The sequence below is a fragment of the Aspergillus brunneoviolaceus genome, assembly GCF_003184695.1.
Source record: "Aspergillus brunneoviolaceus CBS 621.78 unplaced genomic scaffold BO95scaffold_69, whole genome shotgun sequence".
NCBI lineage: Eukaryota > Fungi > Ascomycota > Eurotiomycetes > Eurotiales > Aspergillaceae > Aspergillus > Aspergillus brunneoviolaceus.
In genome coordinates, this window is record NW_020290799.1 from 109,556 (window position 1) to 130,997 (window position 21,442).

The 21,442-nt window shown below is 52.8% G+C and overlaps 8 protein-coding genes across 8 annotated transcripts; 5 read left to right on the forward strand and 3 right to left on the reverse strand.

Moving 5' to 3' along the window:
- Window positions 1-439: 439 nt before the first annotated feature.
- Window positions 440-6,110, reverse strand: BO95DRAFT_446288 (chromatin-remodeling ATPase CHD1). Its single transcript, XM_025587341.1, has 3 exons — window positions 5,967-6,110; window positions 1,121-5,540; window positions 440-1,068 (listed from the first exon to the last, which is right to left on the reverse strand). Exons 1-3 carry the CDS (start codon window positions 5,971-5,973, stop codon window positions 924-926), a joined length of 4,572 nt encoding a protein of 1,523 aa, XP_025438654.1. The 5' UTR covers window positions 5,974-6,110; the 3' UTR covers window positions 440-923.
- An 834-nt stretch (window positions 6,111-6,944) lies between these two features.
- BO95DRAFT_242615 (uncharacterized protein) lies at window positions 6,945-7,684 on the forward strand. Its single transcript, XM_025581362.1, has 2 exons — window positions 6,945-7,367; window positions 7,426-7,684. Exons 1-2 carry the CDS (start codon window positions 7,202-7,204, stop codon window positions 7,626-7,628), a joined length of 369 nt encoding a protein of 122 aa, XP_025438655.1. The 5' UTR covers window positions 6,945-7,201; the 3' UTR covers window positions 7,629-7,684.
- Window positions 7,575-8,995, forward strand: BO95DRAFT_242610 (P-loop containing nucleoside triphosphate hydrolase protein). Its single transcript, XM_025581361.1, has 4 exons — window positions 7,575-7,587; window positions 7,650-7,735; window positions 7,786-8,857; window positions 8,914-8,995. Exons 3-4 carry the CDS (start codon window positions 7,790-7,792, stop codon window positions 8,935-8,937), a joined length of 1,092 nt encoding a protein of 363 aa, XP_025438656.1. The 5' UTR covers window positions 7,575-7,587; window positions 7,650-7,735; window positions 7,786-7,789; the 3' UTR covers window positions 8,938-8,995.
- Window positions 8,996-10,077: 1,082 nt separating this feature from the next.
- BO95DRAFT_484967 (snoRNA-splicing protein PRP40) lies at window positions 10,078-13,150 on the reverse strand. Its single transcript, XM_025590377.1, has 4 exons — window positions 12,960-13,150; window positions 12,737-12,891; window positions 11,616-12,672; window positions 10,078-11,565 (listed from the first exon to the last, which is right to left on the reverse strand). The coding sequence occupies exons 1-4, from the start codon at window positions 13,098-13,100 to the stop codon at window positions 10,363-10,365; spliced, it is 2,556 nt and encodes an 851-aa protein (XP_025438657.1). The 5' UTR covers window positions 13,101-13,150; the 3' UTR covers window positions 10,078-10,362.
- A 299-nt stretch (window positions 13,151-13,449) lies between these two features.
- Window positions 13,450-15,362, forward strand: BO95DRAFT_371590 (TRAPP trafficking subunit Trs65 domain-containing protein; the record flags this gene model as incomplete). The annotated part of the gene is made up of 4 exons (XM_025582968.1): window positions 13,450-13,624; window positions 13,687-13,956; window positions 14,010-15,135; window positions 15,194-15,362. The coding sequence occupies 4 exons, from the start codon at window positions 13,450-13,452 to the stop codon at window positions 15,360-15,362; spliced, it is 1,740 nt and encodes a 579-aa protein (XP_025438658.1).
- Window positions 15,363-16,045: 683 nt separating this feature from the next.
- Window positions 16,046-17,713, forward strand: BO95DRAFT_446294 (Mpv17/PMP22 family protein). The gene is made up of 6 exons (XM_025587342.1): window positions 16,046-16,259; window positions 16,431-16,521; window positions 16,586-16,611; window positions 16,688-17,030; window positions 17,095-17,261; window positions 17,323-17,713. Exons 1-6 carry the CDS (start codon window positions 16,194-16,196, stop codon window positions 17,392-17,394), a joined length of 765 nt encoding a protein of 254 aa, XP_025438659.1. The 5' UTR covers window positions 16,046-16,193; the 3' UTR covers window positions 17,395-17,713.
- Window positions 17,714-18,221: 508 nt separating this feature from the next.
- pgkA (phosphoglycerate kinase pgkA) lies at window positions 18,222-19,606 on the forward strand (the record flags this gene model as incomplete). Its single annotated transcript, XM_025582969.1, has 3 exons — window positions 18,222-18,287; window positions 18,357-18,777; window positions 18,840-19,606. 3 exons carry the CDS (start codon window positions 18,222-18,224, stop codon window positions 19,604-19,606), a joined length of 1,254 nt encoding a protein of 417 aa, XP_025438660.1.
- Window positions 19,607-20,271: 665 nt separating this feature from the next.
- On the reverse strand, window positions 20,272-21,144 carry BO95DRAFT_446298 (proteasome regulatory particle lid subunit SEM1). Its single transcript, XM_025587343.1, has 3 exons — window positions 20,835-21,144; window positions 20,555-20,672; window positions 20,272-20,391 (listed from the first exon to the last, which is right to left on the reverse strand). Exons 1-3 carry the CDS (start codon window positions 20,950-20,952, stop codon window positions 20,358-20,360), a joined length of 270 nt encoding a protein of 89 aa, XP_025438661.1. The 5' UTR covers window positions 20,953-21,144; the 3' UTR covers window positions 20,272-20,357.
- Window positions 21,145-21,442: the final 298 nt, after the last annotated feature.

Genomic DNA, 21,442 nt, shown 5'->3' on the forward strand with positions numbered 1-21,442 from the left:
GTGATGCTGGGAAGTGGAATGAGGAGATTCATTCCCCCGCAGTTCTTGTTGTTGCCGGATCGGCCCGACCTCCAGTAATGTAGGTGTAACTTATAGCAAGTAGTCAACTGAGGCAGGTAGTAAGTTATGCAAGCCGAGGCGGCCAGCAGCCCTCTTGTCTGCCACCGCTTCTGCCACCGCCCAAACTGAACACTTTCCCAAGCCAGTTTTTCAGGACTGGAACTTCTTATATCCGCTTATATCCATGGTTTTTGTTGCGAGGTCGCCAGCGTTCTGCCGCGTCAGGCGGTCTGGAAGGCAGTCGGAAACCAAACGGTCTATCGCAGTACATGCAGTGGGACGCTAGTTACCAGTAGGTATCAAAGTAACTCTGCCTACTTATTACTACGATTGTATCATCTTTCCAGACGAAAGCTTAACAAGATGTTGTGTGATATCGTATGGTCTGAGGCCCAATTCATTCCCTCCACACCAGGTAGCCAGGTATATGTAGGTATCAGAGACGACCAACGCAGAAAGAGAAAAGTAATAGAACAAGCAGAAATAATTGGTTGAACACATGGCTTCAAACACAAACGTGTCCAGTCGCTCCTAAAGTTGGCATGATGGTATGATAAAAAAACAAAGACATGGATAGACAGATAGTGCATCAACAGCCAGACCAAGAGATATAGAAGAACAGAAAAGGAGATTATTGCCATGCAAACATCAAAATGTAAGAAGGTCCTCTCATGGTCGGATTCGACAACAAACACCCGTTCATAGATTGATCATGCCGGACGCCGTCGCCATGCTTGCCCAAAAAAATAAATGCTTATGTATGTACCCTGCAACTGACAACAAAGAATATGAAAGAAACTCCTTCCACAACTATAAGATCCCCTCATTTTATGTTCCAACAGCTCATTCGACGACATGAAACATCAAGGTCTACTTGACTCCCCATTCGGCGCGCTGGGCTGGGCAGGAGCCGCAGGCTTGCTGGCAGCGCTCAGCTTCTGATACATCTGTTGAAGTTTGGCACCTGCTGCCTCTTTGTTCGGCCAATAGTGGACTGCGACAAATTGCCTAAGAAATAAATTAGCCCCGCGGCGACAGTGTTGATCGGCTGCTGACTTACCACAGGCGAGTCTCCAGAGAAGCCATTAAATCCCCCTCGAGATTCTGTTTGATGAATTCGCCAATCTTATCTAGAAGGCGCCGGAGCTCGAGGGCGCGCTGTGCTTTGTCCGGATAATTCTCCTTGGTGACTAGTGACACCTTTTTCAAATTGTCACGAATGGGCCTGAAGAACCTATATTCCATATCTTCTTTCCCTGCAGAGTGACCATTCTCGGTGGGCTTGCGGCGACGAATATCCTCACTGGAAGCATCCGACGTCCGGTGACGAGGTCGGTCGCCATCATGAGCGGCCCGCTGACGGGAATCATGACTAGGAGTATGGTGCCTATCCATGCTGTCTCTAGCGTGGGTTTTAGAACGATGTCTGGATCGGTCCATCTCGCGATGCCCCTTGCGAGAAATGGATGGTGCAGGAGAGGCCGACACACTATTGCTTGCGTGGGCGCGTGAGCCTTTGCGCCCTGATCGTTGGGGCTCGAGAGCTCGTCTTGCACTCATGCTTGCGCCGTTCGTCGATCGGTCTCTAAGGACAGATAGCAGGTAGTCCGCGCGCCGGACGAGATGAACTGCCCCCGGAGACTTTGTGGTTTTGTCCTCCGCATTCAGGCGCTCGTTCTTGCGCTCGACGCGGTGCTCTTCGAGGAAAAACTTATCTCCAAGTTGAAGATCCGGGTCATCCCTGATCTGGGACCAAGCACCATAGCCATGGCGTGCAATACCGACGCACAGCATGCCATCTTCCCGCGCGCCCCATGAGCAGGTGTAATCCGGAGCCTTGGTCGCGTCCGGAACACGGAAATTGTTAAAGCCAGCGACCTGAGCCACTGCCTCTTTCAGAACACGCATCTCGGTCGGGCGTTCAACGATGGTATACGCGTTGAGCCGCTTGACCCCATGCAGGTCGAACAACACTGCCTTCTTTTCTTTCTTCGTCGGAGTCCTGCCAGAGTTCTCAAGAGCCTCCAATTTGGCCATGTCCTCCTTGACCAAAGACGCCGCTTTGTCCGTAATCTCACAGAGAGCAGCTTTGACTGTTTCCCTGTCACGATCAAGCAGCCGCGCCTCACGAATAATATCCTCTTCGCGATCAGCGAGATCGCCATAGCGGAGGAACGCTCTAAGAAGATGACGGTACTCTTTCTCTACCAGAGGACGTTTCGGGTCTGATTGAGCCATTGAGTCTGAATCGTCGCCGTTGTCCATACTGACTTGTGCTCGAGCTTGCCTCTTAGCTTTGCGCTCCTCGCGTGAATCCCGGAGATCACCGGGAACGTTGCGCTTGCGGGGCCGGTTCTGCTCAATGACCTCGGCCAGATAACGCTCATCCGCTTTCTTCTTCTCTTCTGCTTTGATCTCCTCGAGTTGATCTTTAGGTATGATATCGTCCCAGCTAAGGTCGTCAACCTTGATGTCAACGTAATCAAAAGCCTTGAGGAACTCTTCACCACCATCAGCTTGGATGCCCTCTGCTTGTTCCGTCTGATGCAGTTCAGCATTGGCAAGAACCGAGTCAATATCCAGTTGCTCAAGTTTCGCTTGATTGCCGGTCTGCTCAAACATTTTCTGGCCACGACGCTTGAGAATACGTGAGATATCGTCCGTAGAGCTAGGCTCGGCAATAGAGATTCCACTCCGGGCCATCTTGTTCTGAATCTCCGAAGCCTCCTTGTCGGTTACACCACGCTGGATGGTGATGAACTCAAGGAGAAGCTTGTTTCTTGCTCGTTCAATGACTTCTTCTTCCACCGTATCCTTTGAGACCAGGCGATACACGCTCACCGGTCTCGTCTGGCCAATACGATGCGCTCGTGCCATCGCCTGCAAATCGGCCTGGGGGTTCCAGTCAGAGTCGAAGAGAACAACGGTGTCTGCAGTCATCAAATTAATCCCGAGACCACCAGCTCGAGTAGACAGAATGAAAGCGAAGTCGTTGCTCCCAGGCGCGTTGTAATGTTCAATGGCTAGGCGACGCGCAGCAGCGGGAATAGTTCCATCGAGACGTTGATATGTGTATCCACGGTACTCCATATAGTCACCAAGGATGTCCAGCATCTTGACCATCTGACTAAAAATCAGTACGCGGTGACCGTCGCGTTTGAGCTTGGCTAAAAGCTGATCCAAGAGCATCATTTTACCACTGCTGGTAATCATGGCCCTTAGTACATCCTCTCGACGCGCACTGCCTTCCAGGAGCCTAGCTTCTGCGTTCGGAAACATGAAAGGATGATTACTCGCTTTCTTCAATTCCATCATGATGTTAAGGAGTGATTGTTTCTGGCCACGGGCACCATCATTAAGTGCAGCGTAGTTCTTGGTCAGGATGTTTTTGTAGTATTCCAACTGGATATCCGAAAGCTCCACCCGAATGATCTTCTCGGTCTTGGGAGGAAGGTCAGACTCGACCTTCGACTTCGTGCGACGCAACATGAACGGCTGAATGGCTTTGGTCAGTTCTGCCAGCTTGTGTGAGGCAGCATCACAATTCAAATCCATGTCAGCATCGATTTCAACCAAGCCTGGATTGAGAAAGTCCAAGAGCGCAGAGAGCTCAGCCAGGTTGTTCTGAATCGGAGTACCGGTAATCAGAAGTCGGGCAGGAGATCTGAATTCCAGCAGCTTCAAGTATAACTGCGACTCGCGGTTTTTTAGCCGATGAGCCTCATCAATAGCCATGAATTGCCATTTGAACTGGCTCAGGAAGCCTGAGTCTAAGAGAACATATTCATAAGTCGTCAACAGAACGTTGAATTTCGGTCGCTTGGGGTTCCCATCAACCATAAGCTCATGCTCTCGCAAGACTGTGCGCGCAGCTTCGTTGCCGTTATAGACAACGTAGTTCAAATCAGGTGTCCAGTTATCGAAAGTCTCAGCCCATGAGGGCATGGTAGAGAGGGGGACAACGACGACGAAAGGGCCCTGTTGATGCCGTATATGGCGTAGCCAGTTGATGAAGGAGACTGTCTGCACAGTTTTGCCCAGACCCATCTCATCTGCAAGGACAACATTGCGGTTCTTCACCCAGTTGAATGCCATGAAGTTGACACCCTTGACCTGGAATTCCTTCAACTGACCATTTTGCAGAAAGGACGGGGTGCCTTTGATGGTCTCGAATGGCTTCCGCGTAGCTGGATTCGTTTCCGACTTGTCAGAGACCGGGGGCCGAGAGGAACGGTCTAGAAAACGGTCTATCTCGCGTTGCGCGATGTTACTGACTAAGTCTTCGTCCTCCCATGTACAGGAGTCGTAGAAGAGGCGTTTCCATTTCACGAGGTACTCTGTTCCCTCGTCGCCCTCTCGCATACCGATCACTCGTTCAACTTGTTTGTAGTCCTCGATAGCATCTACATCCCGTTCTCGGTCGAGGTTCCACTTTTCTCGATCCTCAGGAGCGACGTCTTCGTCATTTCGCAACCGGATGTCTTCAGAGAGGATTTTGCGAATGTAGTTGTCGAGACGGCGGGTACTACGACAATTGGCGAGGCCTTCGGTGATTTCCCATGACGCGTGGTAATGGGATTTCCCTTGCCATTTAATGTAGAATTCAAAGTCATGACGACTGAGGTCGAGGCTACTGGACTCCACGCCTTCCCTGAGGCGGTGATTGAGCACAACATCGACGGCTGGGCGGTCATCCTCCACAGTGTTGACCCAGTAATTGTCCATCATCTCTTCGTCCGGGTCATCTTCAAACATGGAATCATCTTCATCCTCGTTGTAATTAGAGACCCGGGACGCATTTCTGGTGGAGAACCGGACTTCGGGCTGGGAAGGAAGGTTGTTCGAGGATGACTGAAGAAGTTTTCGCCGCCTCGCCCTGTTTGTGCGAGCCCGGCTTCCGCCGTACTCATCACTATCCGAATCTTCAGAGTATGAGGACTGGGTTGCAGACCGGGAGGGCCGCTTGGAGGGCGGTTGTGAGACAACGGCGCGTCGACGCTTTGAGCGGGGTGCTACCGCATCGGACTCGGATTCGGAAGGGGAGTCGACTACTTGACGCGTTGTGCGCGCTCTTGTACTCCGACGAAGTCCATACAGATCGGGATTCTGTCGCATATAGTCCGATTCGTTGACCGACGGTGACTTACGCTGGTAGCCATGATTGCGTTCCGACGATGAAGAATTTTCATCGCTGGACTGGCTGCTCTCGTTCCTGTCATTCTCGGTCTCAAAAGCGTCCTCGTCCCCCTCAGCATCAGGGGAGCCGGCATCATAGGAATCGTCGGCGGCGTCTGCTTCGGGAGAGGAGGAATCGCGTTCGGCATGGTTTGCATGAGTATCGGAATCGTTGCTACCACTGTCGCTGATGGCTAGGTCATCCCTCATGCTGGCAGTATTGGGAGTAGACGAGGCCGAATAACCATTTACCAAGCCCATTGTTGCGGAGGGGTCGGAAATTGATGGGATCACCATGCTAGTAGCTATTGAGGACGATACGCATCAGCATTGAAGCTCAGCACAAGCCCGAGGGGGGACGAAAGGAACAGTGTTGTATGAAACAGACATACGCGACGCGGATTCCAGCCGAATTGAGTCGAATCGATGGGTGAACAAGGTAGGAGATAAAGGTATGATGCAAGGACATGTTTTTGATGACGGATTCGATGGAACGCGACGGAGAGTGTTGTGAAGAGATGGGAGGAACAGAGGGGGAAATGCAGATCAAATCCGTGAAAATGCAAAGGAAACCACGCAGACAATGAGCGAAAAGGTCACAAAACCCCTTTTACTCGAACACATCAAGATATAATACAGGTTCTCCGGTGGGTCGAGATCGTGGAGAAGTACTGCAGCGGGCAGTGCCAGAGCACGCCTGCGAGGCAAGGAGAAGAGAACAAATTACTTACAGTCCATAGCTTGGTGACCCCGATTCAGGGGAGGCTGAACCAATAAATTGTGAAAACGTCAAAGGAAAAAGGTGGGGGTGGAAGGAGGATGAACTGGTGGAGGCAACAGAGGGACGATGGGAGGCCGCTGAGAAACTGATGAGGGAGTAGGAAGAGAGTTGTACGTCGGCGGGAGGAGGACGAGTCGCTGTGAAGGGATTGGCTGCAGCGCCTGAGCCTTCAGGCTGCAACTACCCACCAGCCTTGAAACAGCTTAGCGCGCCACAAGCGAGACCCCAACGGGGATAGCGGGGGTGGTAAGTCACGTGTATGCCGGCTCGGAACAATGCTGATCCCGATCGAGTCTCGGTGGCAGAGCCCATGGGCCAATCACTGCGACAGGAAATAATGCAGGAGCATGTCTCAGCCTGAGGCCGCCACGGCTGCCCACAATGCCCGGCAAGTTTTCTCGCCCAGAGCCCCTCTTCGTCGCGCATCTCCAGCAACGTCCCTCCTCTTCTCCTGCCCTGGTGCTCTTTGCGCAGATATCTGGCATTTCTCACGTTCGGCCAGAACAACTGTCGCATCGTTTTCCGCCTCATTTCCTCGAGACCCTCGGTTTCCGTCGACGTACCCGTCTCTTGACTGCTGGATTCGACTTTTGTCCATACACATATACTATCCCGCGTGTTCAATTTGATCTAAACTTCAGGCACCATGTCCGACAAGCTTACCAGGTATGTTTTACACGGCGGACTTTCAGTCTCACTCCAGATCTACAAAGAGGAGGGTAAGCTAATCATTCTACGTGTACAGAGTTGCTATTGTCAACAGTGACAAGGTAAGTCTCAAATACCCCGCAGCATGAAAGGCATGCTACGGCCAGTCGCATATATGACAACTACTGAGACACATCGCTTTGCTCGTCATAGTGCAAGCCCAAGGTATGTCCCTACTAATACCTCTTGGTGATCTTTCCGTCATCATTTTGCTAACGATCTTCTTTTTTCTTTGTCTAGAAATGTCGTCAGGAATGTAAGAAGTCTTGCCCCGTCGTCCGTACGGGCAAGCTCTGTATCGAGGTCACCCCCGAGTCCAAGATCGCCTTCATCTCCGAGCGCCTCTGTATCGGTTGTGGTATCTGTCCCAAGAAATGTCCCTTCGGTGCCATTCACATCATCAACCTGCCCACCAACTTGGAGACTCAGGTCACCCACCGTTACTCTGCGAACAGCTTCAAGCTTCACCGTCTTCCCATGCCCCGTCCCGGTCAGGTCCTCGGTCTCGTCGGTACCAACGGTATTGGAAAAAGTACGGCTTTGAAGATTCTCAGCGGCAAACTGAAGCCCAACCTTGGCCGTTACGACAACCCTCCCGACTGGGAAGAGATTCTCAAGTACTTCCGTGGTTCCGAGCTTCAGAGTACGTCAAAAATGAAATGAGGGGAATTAATGGAATCATTCGCGCTAACAATCTACAGACTACTTCACCAAGGTCCTGGAAGACAACCTGAAGGCTGTTGTTAAGCCTCAGTACGTTGATCAGATTCCTAAGGCCGTCAAGGGACCCGTCAAGAACGTCGGTGCGCTCATCAAGGCCCGTACTCAGCTGAATAACTTGGACCACATTCTGGACGTCCTGGGTAAGATAATTGTTAATCATGTCGACGATATCTTCTGCTGACAGTGCATAGAACTGAGACAGGTTCAGGACCGTGACATTGACCATTTGTCCGGTGGAGAACTTCAGCGTTTCGCCATTGGTCTGGTCTGTGTCCAGCAGGCTGATGTGTAAGGATGACCAGATTTTTGAGATATTATGAGCGCTGACATCCTTCTAGCTACATGTTTGACGAGCCTTCGTCCTACCTTGATGTTAAGCAGCGTCTGGCTGCTGCCCGTACCATCAGAGAGCTTCTCCGCCCCGACGACTATGTCATCGTTGTCGAGCACGATTTGTCCGTGCTTGATTATCTTTCCGACTTTGTTTGCGTTCTTTACGGAAGACCTGCCGCCTACGGTGTCGTTACTCTGCCTTCCTCGGTCCGTGAAGGTATCAACATCTTCTTGGATGGTCACATCCCCACTGAGAACCTTCGGTTCCGTGACGAGTCTCTCACTTTCCGTCTCGCCGAAGCTGGTGATGACTTCATGGTTGACAAGGCTCGTGCCTTCAAGTACCCGAGCCTGGAGAAGACCCTTGGCAACTTCCACCTGAAGATTGACGCCGGTGACTTCACCGATTCTGAAATCATTGTCATGATGGGAGAAAACGGAACCGGAAAGACCACTTTCTGTAGAATGCTTGCTGGTGTCGAGAAGCCCGATAACGGCATCACCATTCCCCGCTTGAACATCAGCATGAAGCCCCAGAAGATCACCCCCAAGTTCCAGGGTACCGTCCGTCAGCTATTCTTCAAGCGTATCAAGGCCGCTTTCCTGTCGCCCCAGTTCCAGACCGATGTCTACAAGCCCCTCAAGATCGACGACTTCATCGACCAGGAGGTTCAGAACTTGTCTGGTGGTGAATTGCAGCGTGTCGCCATCGTCCTGGCTCTGGGAATGCCCGCTGATATCTACCTGATTGACGAGCCCAGTGCTTACCTCGATTCCGAGCAGCGTATTGTGGCTGCCAGAGTCATCAAGCGTTTCATCATGCACACCAAGAAGACCGCTTTCATCGTCGAGCACGATTTCATCATGGCCACCTACCTGGCTGACCGTGTCATCGTCTTCGACGGTAAGCCCTCCATTGATGCGCACGCCAACTCCCCCGAGTCCCTCGTCACTGGTTGCAACACCTTCTTGAAGAACTTGGACGTCACCTTCCGTCGCGATCCCAACAGCTACCGTCCCCGTATCAACAAGCACCAGTCCCAGATGGACCAGGAGCAGAAGCTCCAGGGCAACTACGTAAGTTCTGCCCCTTATGACACTCTTCAGCATCGTACTAACCTTGCATTTTCCAGTTCTTCTTGGAAGAAGAGCAGTGAAACGGCCGTTTTTGGCAAATATAACCGCGTGCCTCGCCATGGCGATGGCCGCGATTTCGACCGGCGGCGCCGCCACCACCGACGTCGCCGGGACCGGAGGAAGAGGTACCTTCGGCTAGTGGCGTTTTTCGGCGTGACCAAGGCCTCTGCGGCTCGGTGCCGGTGCTGCCGTCGTCGCGGTGGTCGCCGGCCCAGTGCAGGGCGTGGTGATGTGGAGGAGACGGAGGAGGAGGATGAAGATGACGACGAGGAAGACGACATGCTCAACTATCATCTGTAGCTAGTGGTGGGGGGAATTTTCTTTAATTCCCACCTCTATCCCAGCTGTAGAGAAAGGTCCTTAGCCGACCGCTGATCTTGTCGCCCCCTTTCGGTCTGCCTTCCCTCCATTTTCCCAATCATCCTCCGCCCCGAATAAACCCGCAACAGGCTGGCATCTGTCTTCTTTTCTCCCGCGATGCTACGAAAAGTTGGAATGAAGAAAACGCGAGCACGACTGTTAATAAAGAGTTCCGTTTAGAGAAAGATTTTCAACATTTGGGTTTCTCACACAAATGGATGGGTTTTTTGGTTCTGGTGGGAAGGAGCTGGCGTCAAAGTCATGTCGGAGTTTGAATTCGAGATTCTGTTTTGCTGTTGTGTCAAAAGTCGATTTTTTATTCTTTTTTCCTTTTTTCCTCGTGAATATACTTCTGTTCTTTTCCGTTTTTCATCTACCGCATGAAATGGTAAAAATCACCGACAACGAGGGTTGGCTGAGGGTCCTCGATGTCGGTGTATGCGTGTGTGTGGCAAGTAGCCACTGTCTATACGAGTTAGAGGCATATATTCATTCTTTTAACGTTGTATTTACGGTGTAATTCATTATCCTTTCTGAAGGACAGGCTCTATCTCTCCTATCAATTTTCAAAGCGAGTGAAACCAAAGAGGCAAATCGCAGATTGATCCTTGGTGGTTGTTGGCTCGGAAATAGTGGAAATATAGATCGGCTGTTCCGGACCACTCAATGCACTCTGCTCCGACTTCTACGGTGGACTACCCTCCACGCTGTGCAGTAAATCAGACCTTCCTCAGCCAATATTGTTCATTTTGGTTCTTCGTTGACTATACTTGACTCTGAAAATTTGACCAAATTATAGTCTCGAGGATACACCTCACCTCAACTCCAGTAGATTTTGAAGAGCGCTCTTGATACTATATAACCTACGCTAGAATACAAAATTTAGGACACAACATCCGTACAATCCTTGTCAATACGAAGAAAAATGACATGAAGTTGGCTGTAATTTGTCTAAGCCTCGGGAAGGGGAGGTAAAGGCAAAAAAAAAGGGAAGGAACCCTGCCAGAATGGCGATTTGTCGAGGTAGTCGTCATTGACCAGGATTGCGGGACCAGAATCGTAAACCAGCTGGCTAGGTACCTAGCTTAGTCTTCTTCGATCTCGCCCTCCTCGCTACCGGAATGAACTGCCTTCTCCTCTTTCTTGGCTTCTTCCGCCACGGCTGCTGCAGGACCTGGGACGGCCGAAGCAGGCGCCGCAGCGGCGCCTGTGCCGGCGACGACGGGGGTTCGTTCGCGCCGGTCTCTCTCCCCTGCGGTTCCCCTGCGAGCACCAACACCACCTCTGCTGCGATCGCGTTCTCGGCTTTCCCGCCGGTACCGCTTGGCAGAGCGACTGGCTACACTCTCGGCGTCACTGTCCCGTCTGCGCCGCCGGTCGGTGCTGGCGGTGCTCTTCGTGTCGGCGCCGTAGTCCAGTTCGTCACGGCTGCCGCGAGGGTCGCCGCGGGTGCGGTAGAGGCGCTCACGTTCCTCTTCGCGATCGCGACGCTCGCGGTCGTAGTGGCTCAGGGAGCGAGCGCTGCGGTCCCGGTCCCAGTCGCGGTCCCGATCACGGTCGCGGTCCCGCTCACGCTCACGCTCACGATCCCGATCCCGATCCCGTTCGCGCTCGCGGTAGCGCTCACGGTCTCGATCCCGGTCTTCGCGACGCTCGCGCACCGGCGATAGGCCGCTGGCTTTGCGGTAGGAGCGTTCGCGGTCGGCCTGGGCTTTGCGGCGGTCGGCCTCATAGGCGTCGGGCTCCGGGGTCCGGCTCAGGCGGCTGGATGCTCCTCGCCGTTCGCCACGGTGGGAGAGACTGCTGCGGTGGTCGCGGTCGCGGTCGCGGTCGCGCTCACGGTCCCGATCCCGATCCCGATCATGGTGGTCGCGACGGCTTCCGCCGCGATCTCGGTCACGGGCCTCCCGGTCTCGCTCAGCGTCTTCTTCTTTCTCCTTCAGGCGCCGGATCACCTTGTCGAAGGCCGCCTGGCGGAGATCGTCGGTTTCCAGGGCCTTGTATTCCTCGAACCGCTCAATCCTGGGTCGTACTTGGTCCCATGTATCGTTGGCTCTGACAGGGGGTTCAAGGCGTTTGATGCGCGAGCGGAGTGCGTCGATGGCACGTCGCTGATGGCGATCTGCGGCATGCTTCTCCTCTTCGTTGCGTCGAATGGCCTTTTCTTGAATCCGCTGGAAAATCAGTTGCAGGATTTCGGGGTCAATGTTCGCTGTCCGGCGATCGGCGGATACGATTGCGTTGAACTCTTCGAAGGTGGTCTTTGGCGCAACCTCGAAACGTTTGTCCTAAGCTAGGTTAGCGGAGTTTGCAAGGGTGGAATACGAGGGGTTCTCACATCAAGTACATCCAAGACATCGTTGCGTGGGCCGCGCAGCGACCGCTCCTCCTCCTCTACCACATCCCAGAAGAGATCGATCGGAGACGACCCAGCATTTCCCAGCATGCCAAGGTACCGGGGGTCTTCGTTAACTAGAGGATAGATATTCATCCATTTGCTGCCGGCCTTGATCTTGCCCTGTGATCTTAATTCCTTAAGAAGCTCAATGTACTGCTCTCGAGCATGGCGCTCCTTTCGGGCCTTCGCGGCTTTCTGCTGCTGACGGGCATCATTGAATGCTCGCTCCAGCGCCTTGATGTGGTTCTCAAATGCGGTCAAGATATCAGACTTGCTAAGCGTCTTGAACTTATCATCGCTCTGGACTTTGTCGTTGGATTGGATGATCGCCTGCGCCTCAGACCAGCGTGTATAAGGCTCGAGGTCCAAGGATTTCAAGATATTGACCAATTCGTCCATGGCAGCCTTGCGCTTCACCGCTTCCTGTTCGACGTGCTCCTTCTTGAGCTCAATGATGTATTCCTCAAACAACTGGCGTCTCTCAGCCTCGTCGTCTGTGGACCTGAAGATAGTCTCACCCTCAATAATCGGCCGAATGGTCTTCCACCGGCTGTAATGCTTGATTTCAGGATGACGCTTCAGCATGGTATTAAAATCTGCTCTGAGCTTAGCAAATCTTTCTTTCGCCCGATCCTTTTCCTGCATGCGAACCTCGACCGCGTACTTCTCAAAGGCTGCTTTGCGGTCTCTAGGGTCTTTTAGGGCACGATACTGAGGATCTTTGATGGTCTCGCGCATTGTCTGCTCCCAAGTCCAGTCGGGTTGCACATTGTGGCGTTTCAGCATCTTCATGAATGCACCCTCGGCTTCTTCAAGGGAAGCGTATTCGGGATCAGCTTGCTGATTCCCTAGGACGGGTGCCGCTGCAAGACCATTAGTGTCCATTGCATTATAGCCTCCACGGCGATCGCCATAGCCTCGATCGTAGTCATCGCGTTCTCTCTGCTGGGGGTACGATGGAAACGAGCTGACTCCACCTGCAACGAATGTTGGAGCTCTGCTCAGGAAAACGTTAGCACATCATTCACAAATACATGGACACAGTCGACCGCGCCACTCACGCTACAGTGGGAGGCTGAGGAGGCTGAGCCTGCGCCAGAGCATTTTTGTAAGCATCTGGAATCTCCCAGGTGCTCTGCTTGGTTTCGGTGTTGTACCAGTATTTCCGCCCATTATCCGTCGTGTATTCCTTCCACGGTTGATTCGCCAACGCGCGCTAGAATTGTAACACGTCTCAGATTAGCTTGAGACATGCAGAGTAGGGATAGAAAGGAGTATACAAACCTCAACCGGTGTCATTAGCTCGACGGGCTTCGCCCATTGCGTGGCTTTAGTCTGAACATTGTAGTAGTAGACGCGACCTTCAGCGTTGCGGGCCTCCTGCCACAGGGCGGGCGCACCGCCTGGACCATTCATTGGATTCATATTGTCAGTGCAGAGGCTCCCAAGATGAAGGGGACTTGCGGTTGCCAGCGATGAATGAAGGCGAGAAAAAGTAACACGGAGCGGCGGTGGTTCGCAGAAGCTCCTCCGGGGTTCCTGCACTAAGGGTGTTTGTCCTGTTTGCATCGACTCTTTCCCAGGGTCCGTCCGTCCGTCCATCCCATAATAACATGGAGTGCCTCCATCCCTCCCTCCACTTGTCGGTCCCTGGCTTGCCATGCGACTGTCTAATTGGTGATTTGTTTGTGACCCTCGGTGGATTTGTCGCGTGTCAATCACTGTTTGTTCAATACCCGGTAGAGGACTATGCGATCATTGTCACCCCGCTAGTATGCCGAGTCTTGATATCCCCGGGGAATTCCTCAGGCATGCTGTTCTAGATACAGTTGTCCCGCATGCTTCAGATGTAGACTTGGAGGCTGCTCTGACGTCTGCTCTGGAAGGAGGCGCAGATGACCTGACCTCGGTACTTTCGCAAATATCCCAACGCTCCGTTCTCTTCTTCGGTATGTTATGACCTGTCGTCCAACTCGAGCTCTGTCTCTTACTCATCTATAGCGGGATACAGATGAGTTCTGCACCGTCCGCATCGTCCTCCGACTCTCTAATTGTTCACCTGCTAGCCTCAAACAATACCTTCCACAGCTCGAGGTCGGCCTAGATGCTTTTGCTATCGATCCGGCCGAGACTGTTGCAGAGAACCCGACTTCGACCAGAGATCTGATCTTCTCAGGGGCCGTCAAGGCACAGGAGCCGCTTGTGGTTGTCAACGAGTTCGAGGGCGATGCAGGAGAAGGCAACCATGTCTATGTGATTTGGAGCATCGAAACTTTTCTCAGTAAGGGGCTTCCGGGACCTCTGCCTTTGCTCGGGTTGTGCTAATTGCTATAGAACGCCCGCGCATACGCATCACTCATCCTTCCCTTCTTTTCATCGCCTCCGCCAATCTCAATCTAGCGAAGAATCAACAACAAACATCTCGTGAGGACGACTATCTTCCACCGTTGATACCAGCATCCGCCAACGTACTACAGCCTCTGTCTTCGGACAAATGCCTCTCTCTCAAAGATCCTTTCCTCCCAGCGTCCCGACTTTTGCGTGTTGTACCGGCACAACAGACCGAAGACCCCATTTACCATATTCAACAACGTTCAGGGCATCCGATCCGAGTTGTTCCAGCTGCGAGTGCGAGGATACGATATGCTCGGCTGAACTCTTATAGCGGGCGGCCAACCACTGTCGCCAGCCTTGACTTTGAAGTGACACCGTTTCTCACCTGCGATGTGACATTTGATAAGGCCGAGCTCCGGTTGTCAGATGGAACCATCGAGACACTTTCAGATGCGCCAGGACTTGTCCCACCCATCAGATGCCTACCACGAGATGATATAACCCTGGTATACAAATTGACACCTGAGGACGGGCAGAATCCAAGTCCGTCAACGACGGTCTTGGTCAGTGTCCTCGATATATCCTTGGAGGCCGTGATCCACCTATCGCACAATTGCAATCCACGAATTCTGATGCAGTGGAGGACCAACGTGGACTTTTCTATGCCACTCAACCCTACCTTTGGTGCTCCCAGCCAGGCCCTGCAGCGGAATAACCGTCCGGCTAGCCTTCCTATGAATCAAAATCTCAACAACGCGATGGCAGGAGGGACAGGAGTTAATCGTAGCTCTTTAAGGGATAGAGCATACTCTACGACAGATCTCGGGGTGTCAATCACGTTCACTGGGCCTCCTCGAGTGGAAGTCGGCAAGCCATTCTCGTGGAATGTCTTCATTGTGAATCGGTCCACAACCGCTCGAAAGTTTGCCATGATAGCCATCCCTCGACGGAAGAGACCCGATCCCCGGACCCATACGGCGCGCCCCTCATCCTCATCAGCATCTATTCGCAAGGAAGCCCAGATTGCAGAAGCCGTGACTGACGACAACATCGTGCATGCGCTCCAGAAGAGTGTGGCTGGCCAGGAAGCCGAGCTTGTTTCAATGAGCACAGATGTTCGCGCTGGGTAAGTGATATCCTGAGCCATTATTGTTTGACAGGATGATTAATGACTAGCCTCGCAGACCACTTCTGCCGGGGACTTGCTTTGCGACCGAATTGAAATTGTTGCCATTGGCCGTGGGCGCCCTCCGTCTGGAAGCCGTGCGTCTGGTGGATGTCAATACGAACGAAACGACAGACATCCGAGACCTTCCGGATATTCTCTCCTTTGACAGGAACATGACAGCTTGAATGCCGCCTACGATGTAAACTTGTGTGTATAGATCTGATTGTTTGCATGCCTGACTGATGTGTAAACGGCCATGAGAGGACGATTCTGGTGCAGGGTTTGTGCAATATATGTATGGAATAAATTAATAGATTATATCCTATGCCACATGGTGCACAACCGAGAAAAGAGTAGAGTAACTTACATATGTGTAGTCTAATATTGCCAAGCCAAAGCGGCAACAAGATGGGGGCGTGAACTAACTACTAGGTAGTGTAGGGGGGCGCAATTCAGCCCTAAAGCGGCAATGAAGGGGAGGGGGGGGGGGGAGTGTGCCCGGTCGGACTGCCGGGCGGAGAAGGGCGGAAGATCACGCGAGTGGATGATGAGAGGAGAGGAGGGGAAGTGAATGATGCATGGAGTTGACTGTCTGACTGTAGAATGACCTCGACCTTTGCGCATCTTCACTGCCTCAGCCTCCAACCTCAACCTCAAACACTCCTTAAAGTCCTGCTGACTTGGCCTGATTTACTCGCTGGACGAAGAGGCTCATATTATCATCATCATCATTTATTCTCCTTGACCTTCCTGTCTCCTCTTACTTCATCGCATTTGTGCCCACTTGACAGACGATCCCCAGCCTCTTTCCCATCCCCCTTTCTTACTGAGCATTCAGTTGTTGCCTGTGCACCCACCCAAACCCCGAACCCTTTTTTACTTAAACTTATCTATCCTTTGCGTCATACCTTCGCCGTCTCTGCCAGCCCGGCCTTTTCTTGCCCTCGCCTTCGATTTTCTTCCATCCCGTGAATCCCTACTCCACCCCCATTACATTACTGAAATCTGTCTCCGTCATGTTCTCCGCTGGTCGTCGCAGCATTCTCGATGGACTCAATCGGCGGTACATCTACGGTCGCTTGGTATGTACTAGATAGACACTCTCAATTTCTTCTTTCTTAATTTCCCACAACTCCACATATTACTACAACAATTCACCACTACATACCTCATTTCTTAAAGATCTCTTTTTTTGCTACCACAGCACGAAGAATTGAGACTGACGTTGCCCCTCGTCCATTTCTCACCCATAGCCACTGCTTCATACGATAATCTTTCTTATCGAGATGGCGGCGGCAACGCGGCTTGCCGCCAAATTTAACTCCTACTATTCGGAGAAACCAGGTAGGATTCAGCGAGGCGCCCTGGAGCGTTTTGCCAGTTGACTGACTCAACTTGTCGCCTATAGTCCTCACTACTATGGTCACCAACGCGGTAAGAGCCCGCAAAAGAAGCGCAATGCGGAAGACGCATTCGAGACAATCATACTGACTGTGGACGGTGACAATAGATCCTGGGTGGAATCGCAGACACTGTAGCACAACTGATCACGGCTGTCAGAGCTGGCTCCGCACGCCGCTCGTCCAATAGTGGGGACTTCATCTCGATTGAGATCCACGATCTAGACAAGGAGAAGCCGCCTGCTCTCGGGGAGCTGGGCCATGCGCGACACGCGATCCCAGCGTTTGACTTTGAGCGCCTCACCCGGTTCATGTCGTACGGCTTCTTCATGGCCCCGGTTCAATTCCACTGGTTCGGCTTCTTGTCTCGCACTTTCCCTCTCACGAAGAAGAACCCGAGCATTCCGGCGCTGAAGCGGGTGGCTTTTGACCAGCTCATGTTCGCTCCTTTCGGTATGGTGAACCCCAAGGTCAAGTTACTGTGTGCGGACGGATGGATCGCTAACCAGGTGTACAGGGTTGGCGTGCTTCTTCACATTCATGACGGTGGCTGAAGGTGGTGGAAAGCGGGCCTTGACGCGCAAGTTCCAAGACGTATACTTGCCTACGCTGAAGGCCAACTTTGTTCTCTGGCCTGCCGTCCAGATCCTCAACTTCCGTGTCATCCCCATCCAGTTCCAGATTGTAAGTTTCCATGGTCGGTGCCTGGTGGTATGTTGCGCCATGCTGATTAAATGCTATATAGCCTTTTGTGTCATCTGTTGGCATCGCCTGGACTGCTTATCTGTCATTGACCAACTCTTCGGAGGAAGAGTGAAAAAAGAACGAATTCTCATCTTGAGGCATATCGAGAATCGTGCGAAGGTGCCATTCTTTCACGCCATATTGTTTCACTAGGCCCTGCTTTTCGGTCATTTGTATGCTTACGGGGGCGTTGTATATCAATGGTTGGGTTAGGGGAATTGCTTGTTCTTGTCGCATGGGTGGAGTCTTGGTTATCTTCCATGCCGGCAATGTTGTTTGATGCGCATTGACAGGTTTTCGCTCACTAATATACATGTGCTTCGATTGTTTTGAGAAGGGGATGAAGATAAATACACAGTGTTTGTTGTTTTGTTCAGCAGTGCCGAGGGTATGAGGATTTTGGGGAATAGGTTGTTTTGGTCCAGGGTGGATGACTTCTCCGGGTTCGGGGGGAGGATCACGGAACGGGACGGAGTCAATAGTTCCATCAGAGCCGAGATGGCTAAAGCTGCCCATGGGGTGTAGACCCGTTGTACGGTTGTAGGGACTCCAGTATACTTAGTTAGTACATCTAGGCTCTAGGTAGTCTCCAGGAAATCCCTATATGATCCGAAGCGGGATTGACTGATTTCTGCGGCAGTGACATCAGTCCCGCAACAGCCCGAGCAGCAGGCGAATCTCTCAGCTCAGCTCACCGGCCGCCCCACCAATTCCCAAAACAATTACCCCGCCAGTCTGCCACCAAACCCGCTGTAACCAGACTCGGTCACCGTGAGATCTCTCGAGTCTCCCCTCCGTGCTCATAAAGTAAAAAGCCCATTTTCCATTCCAATTTTCCTTCCTTCTTCTCTCCTTCGTCCTTTCTTCTCTGAACCAATTCCCACGGATTCATTAGTCACCATGTCTCTCTCCAACAAGCTCGCTATCACTGACGTCGACCTCAAGGACAAGCGTGTCTTGATCCGCGTACGTTTACCCCTCACTTTCTTCTCTGCAGCAGCAATTGAACCCCCATACTAACAAAGGGACTTACAGGTCGACTTCAACGTCCCTCTTGATGCCAACAAGAACATCACCAACAACCAGCGTATCGTTGGAGCTCTCCCCACCATCAAGTACGCCGTTGAGAATGGCGCCAAGGCGGTCATCCTTATGTCTCACCTCGGCCGTCCCGACGGCAAGGCCAACCCCAAGTACAGCCTGAAGCCTGTCCAGGCCGAGCTCGAGAAGCTGCTAGGCAAGTCCGTCATCTTCACCGAGGACTGCGTCGGCAAGGAGGTTGAGGAGACCGTCAACAAGGCCAGCGGCGGCCAGATCGTTCTCCTGGAGAACCTGCGTTTCCACGCCGAGGAGGAGGGCAGCTCCAAGGACGCCGAGGGCAAGAAGGTCAAGGCCGACAAGGAGGCCGTTGCTGAGTTCCGCAAGGGACTGACTGCCCTGGGTGACATTTACATCAGTACGTTGCTTCTGTCTGGCTAATGCATTGTATGAGGCTAATGTCTATCTCCCTAAAACCAGACGACGCTTTCGGCACCGCTCACCGTGCTCACTCCTCCATGGTCGGAGTCGACCTTCCCCAGAAGGCCTCCGGCTTCTTGGTCAAGAAGGAGCTGGACTACTTCGCCCAGGCCCTTGAGAGCCCCAAGCGGCCCTTCCTGGCCATCCTGGGCGGCGCCAAGGTCTCCGACAAGATCCAGCTGATCGACAACCTGCTGCCCAAGGTCAACAGCCTGATCATCACGGGCGCCATGGCCTTCACCTTCAAGAAGACCCTGGAGAACGTCAAGATCGGCAACAGCCTGTTCGACGAGGCCGGCAGCAAGATCGTCGGTGAGGTCATGGAGAAAGCCAAGAAGCACAACGTCAAGGTCGTCCTGCCCGTCGACTACATCACGGCCGACAAGTTCGCCGAGGACGCGCAGACCGGCAAGGCCACCGACGCCGAGGGCATCCCCGAGGGCTTCATGGGCCTGGACGTCGGCGAGAAGTCCGTGGCCCTGTACAAGGAGGTCATCGCCGAGGCCAAGACCATCCTCTGGAACGGCCCCTGCGGTGTCTTCGAGATGAAGCCCTTCGCCAAGGGCACCGAGGACACCCTCGACGCCGTCGTCCAGGCCGCCCAGTCCGGCTCCATCGTCATCATCGGTGGTGGTGACACCGCCACCGTCGCCGCCAAGTACGGCGTTGAGGACAAGCTCAGCCACGTCTCCACCGGTGGTGGTGCCTCCCTCGAGCTCCTCGAGGGTAAGGACCTCCCCGGTGTCTCTGCTCTGTCCAGTAAGTAAAAATATTACCAATATATCTAATGTCTCACCGGAGGCGTAGGGCACGGTTTCCTGTAGGCGTGCAGTGTGGGGGATGAATGTGGGAGGGAGAGAGAGTGTGTGTGTGTGCATATATGCGTGCGTCATGTTTGCCTGTCTGGTCTTGTTCGTTCGGTCCCCCTTGCGTGTCTGTCTGTCTCGGGGAATTTTTGTGCGGTCTTATGCTTTCAACGAATGTAATGTACAAGGATGATGATAATTTCAAATGTTTTTGACTGTACTTCTTTCTGATCCGAGGTTTCTGTTCAGTGACAGGGTCGAAGCTGTGAATGATTGACAAATGTCGGAGCTTGTGTGTAGACCGGGAAGCTCCTACCTTATCAGTTAGATAATCATGTAGTACTCTGCTAGTCCTCTAAAGGCCACATCATATCCACCTTGCCAGAATATAGCAGACCCTCCATGCTCGAGACAGATGTATCCTCTGATCGAGCCAGTTACCCGACACGAGCACCCTCCCCCAATCCAGAAACACTACACCCGTACCTAGGTAAATACACCACTCCCACTGCATAATCATCCCCCCTCCCTTACCATCTCATAAAAAACCACTCTACGACCCACAACCCCTCCACCATGCACCATGCACCCTACACCCAAATCATCCCCTAAAAAGACAAGGGAAGAAAGTCTAACATCAAATGCCATTCTTCATACCATCACAAGATCTCAAGCATAACCCTCATCAACAACTTCCTCCCCGCAGTTGCTATCAACGAGACGCATCCACCTTTTTCAACTCCTCTCTGTAGACACACAATGTACCAATCAGCCTTATCCTTATGCCCAGAAAATGCTCGAAACAAAGCCTCCAGACTCAACGGAGAGAGCCGGATGGCGCCACAGTGCCCAGCACTCATCAAGCCGGGTACGTAAAGAGGTTGTGTTATGGAGAGGGGAAAGACCTACTTCAACTGCTTCGAAAAGTCCTCGGCGGCGTCGTCATCGTCCCAGCTTTCCTCCCACAGGTGGGCGTCGGTGCCGTTGGCGGTGGCGGTGCCTTGTTCGGTTTCGTCTTGGGGCCAGTCTGTTTTTTTGGGGGGGAGGGGTCAGGTTGGTTGGTTGAGTTCGGGGAGAGAGAGAGGTTAAGGGTGCTGGGTGATGGGGTGTATGGTGTAGGGTAGGGATGGTGGTGCGGCGTGGGAATTGGTTGTTGGGAAGGGGTGTTGGTGTGGTGTGGTTTACGCACCTTCCACGGGGAAGTCCTCGAACTCATCGTCTTCTTCCAGGACGGAGGGCTTCTGTTGTTGTTGGGGCTGTTGGCTGGGTTCGGCCTTGTCTTGGGGTTGGGTGCTGGTGCTGGACATGATGGGCGGGGAAAGAGAGTGGTGGTTTCGGGGGGGAGGGGTAGTTCGAAGGTGGTTGCGTGGGTTGGTTGGTGTCGCGATGGAAGATTGAGTGTATGTAGTCGTGATTCTATTCCGGGTCGAACTGTGGGTTGAGGGTTGAGGTGGTGTTGAAGGTGACTGGTGGGGATGATGGTGATGGTGATGAGGGGAAAGCAAGCAAGCAAGCAAGCGCGCGCAAGCCGCAGCGAGCAGCAGCAGTAGCAATGACAAGCTCACCGCACTCAGCTCCGATATTCCGCCCAACTGGGTTTAGCCTGATGAAATTGTGCATTGATAATTATACACTAATTACTCACTATGCATGAATCGAACCATTATGCCCTCATTCATTCCCTCTGACGCAGCATCCACAATCTCACTCACTCCCTCCTTGGTCTGGTCCAACGGAGTTAAGCAGCAACACTCAAGCTTTCAGCCTAAACAAGGCTGCCTTCACGAACACTACCCT